This window comes from Anabas testudineus, chromosome 12 (genome assembly GCF_900324465.2).
Source record: "Anabas testudineus chromosome 12, fAnaTes1.2, whole genome shotgun sequence".
NCBI lineage: Eukaryota > Metazoa > Chordata > Actinopteri > Anabantiformes > Anabantidae > Anabas > Anabas testudineus.
The window spans coordinates 5351385-5363448 of NC_046621.1; the positions used below are offsets into that span (position 1 = coordinate 5351385).

General features: G+C 38.8%; 2 protein-coding genes across 7 annotated transcripts in view; one reads left to right on the forward strand and one right to left on the reverse strand.

Moving 5' to 3' along the window:
* garnl3 (GTPase activating Rap/RanGAP domain like 3) overlaps nucleotides 1–2924 on the forward strand; it is a 55213-nt gene extending 52289 nt beyond the window's left edge. For all 6 annotated transcript variants that reach the window (XM_026354926.1, XM_026354925.1, XM_026354929.1 and 3 more), the window contains 2 exons: nucleotides 123–243; nucleotides 329–2924. In XM_026354926.1, the coding sequence (XP_026210711.1) occupies nucleotides 123–243; nucleotides 329–494 (287 nt within the window). In that variant the 3' untranslated portion in view covers nucleotides 495–2924. The remainder of the gene's footprint in view (nucleotides 1–122; nucleotides 244–328) is intronic.
* Nucleotides 2925–4744: 1820 nt separating this feature from the next.
* On the reverse strand, nucleotides 4745–7260 carry ptges (prostaglandin E synthase). Its single transcript, XM_026354010.1, has 3 exons — nucleotides 7078–7260; nucleotides 6903–6985; nucleotides 4745–5748 (listed from the first exon to the last, which is right to left on the reverse strand). The coding sequence occupies exons 1-3, from the start codon at nucleotides 7192–7194 to the stop codon at nucleotides 5499–5501; spliced, it is 450 nt and encodes a 149-aa protein (XP_026209795.1). The 5' UTR covers nucleotides 7195–7260; the 3' UTR covers nucleotides 4745–5498.
* Between the last annotated feature and the right edge of the window lie 4804 nt (nucleotides 7261–12064).

The following is a 12064-nucleotide window of genomic DNA, read 5'->3' on the forward strand; positions in this document are numbered from 1 at the left end:
GCTAAGCTAAGTCATACTGACCTAACAAATGCTGTTGATCTCTTCTTCTGTCACCAAGAAAGCAAGCGTCAAACTATTCCTTCAAGTTGTGTCCTTTTTCTTTTAACCTCATACCAACAAAGGCTTAACAGAGGAACCCAGCGGTAAGTCTGACAGCGGGACAGTCAAACAGAGGAAGATGAGCAAGAAGAACACTGAAGAAGACCCTAAAGCACGAGCACTGACGTCAACAAACAGTGACAGGTGACACCACCGATTCAACTCAGCCAGATTCAACTGTTGCATTATGTTATTTTGAGCTTGAGTCATATCTTTCTGTGCGTTACAGGTTGGGATCAGAGTCCACTGAGGCAGACCTGGATGTCCAGCTGCATTGTTCCACCAGTTCGGAGGTCGAGCCAGAGAAGGTGCTGCTGCGCGCTGAGAGCCCGCCTGTTGCCAGCGCGTTCTCCCTCACCACGTCCTTCGAAGAAGATGTCTTGGACCTAAAGTGAAGACAATCCCATCATGCACTTGTCTGCCGATCCACCCCTGTACTGTACTGTCACCATTTATTTCATTGTTTTGGTTGGTTTGGCTTTTAATTTGTTGTTTCATGAGTTCCTATTTTTCCCTTTTGTTTTGTTTACATCATAGTATCTAGTGTTTCCCCATTCATTGAACAAGATGGATGCAGTGAGAGTTAGGATACGTGTGTGTGTGTGTGTGTGTGTGTGTGTGTGTGTGTGTGTGTGTGTGTGTGTGTGTGTGTGTGTGTGTGTGTGTGTGTGTGTGTATGAGTGTGTGTTTGTGCGCTGTCCCTCAGCCACTGTGCGTTGGGTGTTTGTGTTGCCGTGCAGCAAATAACCCAAAGAGGCGATGAGGTTGTGTGAGATGCCGTGGTTTATTCAGAGTTTGCAACAGCTTTGAGATAATGTTAATGGTTTGATCCCAAACCACAAACTGAATGTAAATCCGCGCACCAAGGCATGACATGAATCTCTGCGTTCACAGTGCCCTCTGAAAATGCTAGCGCTTAATACGTGTTGTATATTATGTGATTATTTCCAGTCCACTTTCAAATGTTGTATGATATGAATATGTGTACATCTGTTTATACATGAAAATGCTTACACAGTGACAGGTGTATAAGTCTGTCATGCCTGAGATGCATATTTATAGATATGTTATAAAAATCAATTTTATTCCCATATTTAGTAAAAGTATGATGTTTTATGCTCTCCACAGATATTAGTCCTTATTCTTCTCCTTGTTCACAATACACAGGTAGACAGGGCTGGAGGCAAAGTCTCCCACAAGTGCCATTTTCCAGCATCCTCCACTGAACCCTCATTGACAGTAGCAGCCATGATTGCAGTCCACATTCAGTGACTATGGTGACTCATAAATCAATTCGGATTGGATACATTCCCATTTTTGCTCATAATAATCTACATAACCTGCATTTGTCTTCTATGCCGAACAACTAGCTTATTTAACAAAAAGTCTGAGACATAAAACAAAGAATAAACAACAACCTTAAAACCACAGGAGTATGAACATTAAAGGGACGTTTTTACTATACTGTTATGTGTGATGAGGCAGTATATGATGCAACAAGAGAATTATAAACCAAGCTATACCTTAAAATACAGCATCCTCTAATAAACTGAAATGGAAAAAGCTGCAATAAAACAAGGGTTAATACTAAAACAGTGCTAAAATATTCATTTAAATGTAAAATAAATATTTTAGGTAGAATGTTTAAAAGTAAATTACTTGAGCAAAAATTGATAATTTTAATATTATTTAATGTTATAGTGGTGGTGCATTTGCAGTCAGTCAGCCAACACATTGCTGACTAAACTAAACTTCATTAAATTATGTAAAACAGGTGGAATTTCCCCTAAATTGTAAAACATTTATAAAAATATACACGTAAACACCACAAAAGGTGTGTTAGTCCAGGTTCTTCCTCCCTAGGGCCAGGTGCAACCAATTACCTCCACTTAACTCACTGGCAAGATAAAAGCCTGCAGTGGTTTAGTTTCTGATGAAGCAGCAGTAGCTCAGACTGGGACTTAGATCTTGGAAGTTTGTCCTTAAACAAAGCCAGTAAATGAAGCTGTCCTTTCAGATCAATAATATAAATATATGTTTTCTTTATAAAATAGATAGGTCCTGTGAGTCAGGTGAATCTAACATGAAACAGGGGTAAATGTTCTGAGTAATGAACACTAGATTGTCAGTATAACTCTCTTTTGGATTAGAAAGGTAACAAACTGGGAGCAGTGGGTTTGACTATGCTGCTGTGGGTATGAGAGCGTCTCCGTGTGGTGGTTTCACAACACAGCGGCGTTGAGATCTGTCATGAGCCTCCACTTCCTCTTTTCCCCTCACGCCTTCCTCTGTTGGGTTCCTGCCTGTCTCAGCGTGCACCACCCCTCCAACACTATAACACAACTCAGAAAACTACAAAGAGAGGAGGAAGAATGGGGTCCGGGGATTTTTACAAAGGCACTCTACTTTAGTGTTTATTATTCGGAATGAGTGTGGGTGACTGGGGGAACACTGCTTCTCCCACTTATTTTGTTGCTATTTCTCCTGTATTTCTGTCGAGTACTTTTTTTTTTCTACCTCCCCTTGGCATTTTTACTATTTTTGTTGTTGATTTTATTTTTGTATTTGAATATATATTTACTGTTTAGACTGTTGCTGAACCTCTCTGTGATATCAAAACAAAAAAAACAAAAAACAAAAAAAAACACCAAGTGTCTTAAAATATTGTATCGCCATCGTTTTTAATGCCAAGTACTACTTGTAAATGTTTGTGTATCAAATGTGGCCTCAAATGAAACTAAACTATATTATTATTATGATTATTATTTGAGCAATTATTTTAAAAAAGTGCTGTAGACCACTGCTGTGAAAGTAGTCGATTCTGTTCCTTGATATGTAATAAATATTTATGAAATTTGAACATTTTGGGTTTTCTGTTGTTTAATCATTCAAGTTTTGAACACTTTGAGGATACCAGCAGTGTCTAATTCATCTTGGAATTCAGATTAACACATTAAACACATGATCACGCATGATTTAAGTGTATCTCTTCCAAAACATCTAAAATATATGGAAGAATGGGCCCTAGATGAACATCCCCCTCTCACTACTGTTCAACAGCTGGATATCATTAGTTAGGACAGTCAGCTAGCTACTGAGAATCTAGGATTGTTACCTGTTCTACTGCTTCAGATTTCAAAAACAAAGACATAAGATCTTACATTCCCAAACTACCTTTCTGTAATGTTCAGAAATTGCTTTAACATCAACTTGTAACACTTTAATTGGCCATGAATTCAGGGACATTTCGCCAAAATCTGCAAACTTTATCATCTGCATCATTCCGAGGTCAAAGGTGATCTCAGCTTCATTGTCAGACACTTGTATTGTTAACTGTAGGGATAAAAGTAATACAAATGTCTGACCTACAATGAAATTGCTTATCAAAGACAAACTACAGCTCCAGCGCTGGGGATGTTCTTACTGGTGCTTTACACTAAATGCTAAAATGCATCGCACTAACATGGTCAAAACTAAAAAAACATGTTTCACATGGGTTCCTCCTTTTGGACTTTGTACAGACATGGAGCCTACTCAGTTGTTCTGGTGTGAATGCAAAGAAAGCCACACAATTAGGTCTCTTTGAGGGTGAAAATTGGAATCACCTGATTGTTTGATTAGTGCTGATTGTGGCCACAAGGTGGGGATAAATACCAACATAAAGAAGGAGTTTTGTCAGTTTCTTGCTTGTTAAAGTTTTACAAGTCACTGCTATATCTCTCTCTTTACTGAAAGCCAGAGGAGCCTACACCCACTGAACAATAGACTCTCTTATCACATAAACCGATCTCAAGCAACAAAACCAGCGCTGTTGAAAGATTTATGTGATCTGTGTGAAAAAAAAATAAATAAATGAAAGTAAATTCCCTATTACTTAAAACGTTTAACTCCAACACTGTCTGTGAATGTGTGTGTGTGTATATGAGTTAATCAGAGGCAAACAGGAAGATAGGCACGTGCCTTGCTCTCTTTTACCCTGAAGGTACAGGCAAGCTGCAACAACTTCACCACCTACACATACAAAAGAAATGTTATTAGCTTTATGATTCACTCAGATCAAAGTTCATTCATCAAAGCAAACCATCCTCCCACCTCGTCAGGGTGTCACTTTTCCCCACAGTCGCAAAATATTCCAAATCTGTAATTTTAAGCCCAGATGTCGCTGGCAGGAAAATCACTGTAAACTTGGTTAGAAGGAATGTTTTTCTTAAGGCTTTTTCTGGCAGCAAAACACACACACAGGACAAATCGTAAAACAGAACATTTGACTCATAACACAAAAGGTTATTTGAGCTGGTCAACTTGCAGATCACACATACAGTAATCACGTCAAGCTCTCCTGTCCCAGCACTTTTCAACCCCTCAGGACATGGCAGTGAACATAACACAGCTGAAAGGTCTTGCATAATAGGTGGAGGAATGCTGGAGCTTTGCCGCAGACTTCTGGATCATTTCGCTCTCGCACACAAAGTGAGGCCCCTTCCCCCTAACACCAGAACAGACTATCTGTGCTTGAGCACAGCCAACAATGAATTCTCAACCAATGATTAAATGAATAACATAACTTGCAAGTAAAGATCGATGGAGCATGGTTATGTGTTGTTTTATGGATTCAAAACATTACTGTAAACATCAAGTTGTATAATAAATTATTATTATTTTAATAGTTCAAACAGGTTTGAAATACATAGTCACAGAAAGAAAGAGTTATTCCCCATCAGAACATGACATGTGTTTGTTTTCTCTGCAAAGTTGAAGTAAGGATTCCTTTTTTCTTCCCTTAAAAGGAACTTGAGAGACTGTTTAATAGTAAAAGCATAATCTTTCAGCACGTTATCCATCATCACGCCATTATGCTTTAATGCTGTACGCAAACAAATGTTAACATAACAGAATATCCACACAGGAAACAGATGAAGCCACGGACGATATGGCACCACTTGAATGGTGGTCTGTGTTGTGTGTAAATACGAAAAGAGGTCTGGGATCAACACACAGCGCAGAATCAGAAGTCAAACGTATTCCAGAGGAACTTCTATTAAATGTCTGCAACTGTATGTCGGTGACTGTCAGGTCGTTTCAACACAACCTGTCTACAAAGACAAAATAAGCGTTGACCTTCATTTACATTTTAAATACATGAGAACAGTATGTAACGGCAACTTCGATGAACTTTAAGATGTTGTCACATTTGTAAATAAAACTATAAAAAATACTGACAAAATCTAAAAATAAAACAGCTCTAGTGTAGTCAAACACCTCGCAGTCTATTGCACCCTCACTGACATTCTTGTCTGTTACCCCTGTTTCATGTTAGGAGGCCACTCAGGTGTGGTCCTTAATGCTTTTTCGGGCCTATTGTGACCCTAAACACACCACCTCTAGTTCAGTCTCCATGTTTAGGCATATGCTGCGACTGCTGTGAGAATCTGCAGAGCCATGGAAAGGCAAGGTATCTGGGCCACGATGTAAGCCAGGGAGCGGGTCGGCGCCCGCAGCGCAAGCAGGTAGGCAATGGTGTGCAGCACGCGACCCACAAAGAAGACAAGGAAGTGAAGGCGGGCTACTGCCAGTGAAGGTCCAGTCAGGGAGTAGATGGCACCCAGGAAGAGGAAGGGAAGGACGTTCTCCATGTCGTTAACATGAGCTCTGTAGAAGAGAAAATATTCAGTCACATCTACAGTACATATAAATCCATGATTCCAAACACTCACATCTGTTTTCTGTAGCCTGTGATTAAGCTATGATGCAGTAACTTAATGACATACTTCACATACTATTTCAGTGACTCATTCCAGTTGTGAAGTTTGACACTAATTTACTAACACTGAATTTGTCATTTTCAGCACTTATCAGTTAGACTACTTCCTGTTTCCTCTCCCCTTAATGAACTAAGGGTTTTAATAATATTTTTATAGGTGACTTGCCCTGCTCGTTAACAATTGATGCTGAAAGAGCACGTCAACAAGAAGTCATAAGTCAAGTATGCACATATTGGAAAATGTTATGCTGTAGCAATTCACAAACAGCCATAATTTGCAACGTCAAAAATCAGGATTGTTAAATGCCAGAAATCCACAGCTGTTTTCCATCACAAAGTCACAGTCCACAATAGACAGAAAGGTTTTTACTACTAGGAAAACTTCTGCTTTTCTCACCACTGCCACAGATCATTTTCTGACAAGTTAAAACAGAGCCAAACGCAGCTACTTCACACTGCCAGCTATTGCTGAAGATCAGTGAAGGAAAACAATCTTCATCTAAATGGAAAAAGGTGTGAAATGAGTGAAACTAAAAGGAAAAAACCTAAGACTGTAACCAGGGAAATCAACATCTGCAGGGATATTAGGGTAGATTTGATTGTCTACTTGTTTTAACTGGTTTTGCTTTTGGAAACTTGCAGCTCTAGAACATGCACAGATTGAAACTGCAAGATAAGTAATGGATGGAATCAGCAGAGGAAAGTAACTAAGTAGTAACTTACTTATTCCACTATTTATTTGAATTTGCTGAATAAATTAGTTTATATAAAACATAACAACACAGAATTAGTAGAAATACAATATAAAATACAGTAAACTATCTCTAACTACTGTACTTTGACCAACTATGGCAGAAAAAAGCTACTTACAAACACTTAAAAAGCAAAAATCGTTATGGTTATATTATAATAACTCTTCTTATTTTGTATGCATTACGTTCTGTGCCTGGCCTACTGATCCTTTGTGTACATTTTGCTAATAACACGTATTTTTTACAACGTTGGAGCATGTCGTGACAGTGCCAAGTTTCTGCACGCTCACCTCCGGCATCTTTCCACATATGGATCTTCTCTGTGATATTGTAAACCTCCGTGTCTCAGCGCGTCCTCAGGGTTGGCAAACGCCTTTTCAGGAACAAAAACAAATCAGTGAAACATTTCGCCGGTGCTGTTATTTAGTTGTAATAGCCTCAGTGCTTTCTGTATCATGAACTCACCTTTTTACGCAGCCTCACTTGTCCGGTTATTATCGCTATAACGTACATTTTTATCACCAGGAGGACGGAGTAGAAAACAAAACAGGAGAAAATGTCGTTAGTGATCATGACTGCCATTGTGGGTTTAATTAGAGGTTTCAAAGTGAGTTGCAGAGAAGAGCTCCGGGTTCGATGCGTGCGTAAAGCTGCTGAAAGTGAGAGTGAAGCCGAAGGGGTTTTGTACCTACTGTCGGTCAAGCCTCCTCCCACTCACTGATGACTAGTAACAGAGTAAAGTATTCGGAAATGATTCATGTACTCTTAAGGGAAAGGTTTAACGCTCATAAAATTGTTCCCTAGATACTAAAAAAGTACATAGACGCTAATATTCAGCGGTGGAAACTGTAATGTAGTAAAGTTTTTATTTGATATTTATGTAACAGGCCTAAATTATGGTTCCAGATCCAAAAAACCATAAAGAGGCATAAAACAACTTAAAAGGCACAAAGATACACACAACCTTTAACACAAAAACATGCAGAATGACCATAAAGAGGCTAAATGATCTATATTAAGACACAAACCTACTAGAAAGAAACGCAGAACTGTAAACTGGAGGAAATGCACAACAAAACTACTCATAAGGGATACATAATGACCACAAAGATACTTAAACTGTGCAAAGAGAGATAAAAACAACTAAAATGGCAAAAAGAAATGAAAAAATGACAATAATGAGATGCAAATCAACGACAAAGGGACACCTGCCAAACAAAAAAGAGCTTGAAATGAATACAAATGGTGTAGTTGTTTTTAATGAATTGTCTCATAATGCATCCATAGCTACAGCCTATTATGAAAAAGAAGATGTTTAAAGTTTTTATTTCATTTCAAGTTGTTTTTGGAATTTATTGATTACCTTGTATAATAAGGAAATACGGATATGGGCTCAGTTTGGCAACACCTGCAACTTTCATCACATTCATGATGCATAATGCCATGCTCATGTGTGTGACTCATAATAAAAAATACTAGATTTCTGGAGTAAGAGCGTCTTTTCTTCTGAGGACTGAGGTTGGAATAGGAAATGACATCATGTTGCACTGCTGGCAAAATATGGGCTGTGAGGTTGTTGCAAAACACAGAAAATCCCTCTGCGTTGTAGATTGTAGTTGTGCCACGATCTGGTACTTTTATTGCTCAACACTACAATCTTTCATAATTTATATTTTGCATTATGAAAACGTTTTGCCGTCAGTGGTTGAAAGTAGAACATCAAGTAGTAAGTCATACTTAAACACAGATTTGAGGTAATTGTGCTTAACTTTACATTTAACAGGAAACTATTGTCTGCTTCACTACATTTCGCTCACAGCTCAGGTGGAAAGAACTGAAGATCTGCTTCAGTTGAGCTGTAATCAATGGGTGTCTCTGAAGTGATTCTTTAGGGTCATTGACCTGCTGTATCACCCAGCTTCTACTGAGCCTCAACTAACAGACAGACAATTATTCTGGAGGATACCTTGATAAACTTGAGAAATCATTTTCTCTGTCCACCTGTCCACCATACTTTATTGTTGGTAGGACCAGCTCTAGGGTTCCCATCATTGAGCATTTTGTGTTGTGTCTTTGGAGTGATCTTATTTGGACGTCCACTTCTATGAAGAGTAGCCACAGTACCAAATCCTCTCCATCCATTGACACTATTTGGTTAATTTTATAAGTCAAGGTAGTCAAACCACACCTCCACTCTTGATTTATTGATTGGTTTGATACCACATTATTCCAGCTGGAGTTTAGTGGCATCACAAGCCAAGTGTTTCACTTACTTTCTCCACCATTACTTTGTATGTTAATTGGGTGAACATGACAGATGGTTACTGTTTATGTTTTATCAGCTGTAATATTTGTGATCTTAAAGATGAGATCCCAGTTATTATTATCATTATTTTTAGTAGTAGTAGTAGAAGTAGTAGGTGTATATAACAATTTAGGTAATTGAAAAGTAACTAGTAGCTCCTGCTGTCAGAAAAATGTCATCGAGTGAAAAGTAGCATCAACTTGAAATGCAGACATAAAAATACACTGAAAAGCAACAATCGTCACCCCATTCTATTAGTTTTCAACACCAGTCACCACAGTTATTTCACATTCTGTGTATTTGCTCACATGCATTTACATTTTTTTGTATTGTAACACCTTTGGTTGAGTGTCAGGCATCGGTTGCCTGCGTTTGCCAGTCCATGGTGAGAGAGCTGCCTGAGCTGGTGTCATCGCAGCAGTCTTCTGCATCAGAGAAGGAGGACATGTAGTGGAGGCCGGTCACTCTGTGATAGCCTCCGTGGAGCATCTGTGGGTAGGCGCTGAGCTCCATGGCTCTGTGGCCACTCCTGCTCACTCTCACTGTCCACATATCAACCAGCTGCGAACACATGGCGCAGCCCATGGTGTGTGGGAACAGATCAGGAGTTACAGGTGTATACAGTTACTCTACACACTCACACAAGTATCAGTATGCATACACATTCTCACCGATTCATTTTACCTCTTCACTGCACTTATGTTTCATAATGCACAGTTAATTTACTGTTTTTGAGAAACAGAAACAGATTTTTGAAAACTTCTATATAAACAAATGCTATTTATAGCAAAATGCCTGCGTTGAGAGGTTAAATTCAATGATATTTTCCTGTTTCTTCAGAAAGGGAAATCCCAGGGTTTTACACAGATTGAGTTCATGTAAATGACCAGTGAATGATGTTCTATAAAAAGCTTTGAGTGAGTAGAGAAAAGGGAGGCTCAGCACAAAGTACCACAAAACAAAGAGTGAAGCTACTGATCACGTTGCCTCCTGTTTTAAACAACTAAAAAACTGCAACGGTTTCACATCCACCCGTGTCTGTATAAACCAGCAAGGTTAACCATGAGTTAAAAGGTCATGGAGTCATAACCAATCTGTCTCAAGGTGTTCTCCATTTGTCAGCGCTGCCAGACATGGCATGTAAATATTTACAGAGTTCACTTTTGCAAAAAAAAAAAAAAACACTGAGAAAGAGGGAGAGTTCAGAGAGAGGAACTGAATCAGTGTGCTTTCCAGCAATAGTTCTTTCGGTGGAAGGTAACTCGTCTAGTGACTTGCTCCTCTGACAACACTGTGGCATCACCACAGAGCCTTTTTATACTTCTCCTCCTGTGTCATGTTGGTTATCCCCCTCAGCTCAATGAAGCGTTGCTATCAAACACAATATAATAAATGTCTGCAGAAAGAAATAGACAGAAAAGTTAAATTTTTATGTTAAGACAAGATCACGCTTGAGAGGCTGTGCAGAGAAGAAGTTTGCTATGAAGTGTCTGTTAAAGACTCAGATGTTAGTACTGTATTGATGCTGCAGCAAGCATGTATTTTAACATTCTGCAAAAACAACTTTGGGAGATCATAAAAAAAATAGGTAACTCTGAGATGAAAATGGGGAACCCACTCAAGTGTTTATAATCTGAAATATTAAAAATGTATGTGTAAGACAGGCAGGACCCAATTTGTTTTGACATCTGCAGCAATAAACAGACTGCAGATCTTTGTTCTATACAATTAGTTTGCATGGTCAAAACAGTTTCAGAGCCATCACATATTTTCCTATAGGTGAGACTGTCCTCATATTTACATAGATATTTCTATAACGATTCCAGTTAATTAACACAGATCTCAACCTGCCCTCATAAATCTATGATCTGACCTTCATGAGGCAAGGCTGGCAGGTGCACAGAGAGCCATTAGCAAGAGTAAAAATGACTTCTGAGGATAGAAAGGACAAGTGATCTGCTGCGACTTGCCACACCCATACTGTCCCAGTGAATGAACACAGCATGGGCGACTCTCTTAGCGTCATATTCCCCTGCTGTCCTGATTTCCCACTGTATTGTGATATGATGATTTAACATTCAGTGCATCTACAACAACTATGGGATATTTAATTATTAATCAATATGGCTCATGAAATGCATCCTGCATGGTGCAAGTACCCCAGCTTCGATCTAACCTTCATGTTAGTAATCTATAACTGTGTCAAAGCTATGTGTGCACATTCAAGTATCAGACACACATGCAATGCAAAACATGCCAGTGGTTTGGTAATGTGATGTAGACAGATGCTTCATGTGTGTATGCAAGCCTCTCCCCTAACAGCTTTGATTTTGTTTTTGCCTCTTACCTGAATTGCACAGTGTGTTGTTTCTCCTGTCTTCAAGCGTGCTCAGTATGTGCCTCATATCCTCTCTCCAGGCCGGTGTGTTTTTCTCTTGGTCTGCCTCTGTCTGGGCTGGATGCAGCTCAGCATACGTACAAGGCTCGAGATGACATCATAGCTGCTCACTTAAGAGTCCCTCTCGCTTTCTAAGATTAAAACAGCTAAACTCTCTCTGTGTCTCTACCTTACACAAAGGTATATATTTTAGACTAGACAAAAAATAAGACATAATAAAGGAAGTGTTTATGTCATTGCTTTAATGAAAATTTATTCAGAGTATTAATTCAATTCAATCTGAATAAAATATCAATAAATATGATATGTCTGAAAATATCAAATAATCTACATACCAATTTAATTCAAAATATATTTGGCAAAATCAATGCAGCAAGTCCAAATTATCATGAGCTCCAGCGCATAGTATGGCTGGATTAACCCTCAATATAGGATCCTTCTTTCTCCATCTAGCAAAGAATAGCATTTTTCTAAGATGATTTGCTTTGGGAAATTAAGCAGCCAGTTCAATTGCTCTCTTACACGTCTACGTTAAATCTGGAGCTGAAGTTTGTTAGATTCACATAAAAGCTGGAAATGGAGGGGAACACTTTGCATGTGTAACCAGCGAAACCATTATTCAACCTCTGAAGAGAATAAACATCCAATGACCCAATGAAGAGGTGTGGTTTGAAATTTTATCCAGAACTATATGTCTTTTGTTGTTTTCCATTTTTATTGATGGTTCATGTTTTTTCATAGCAAAAGAA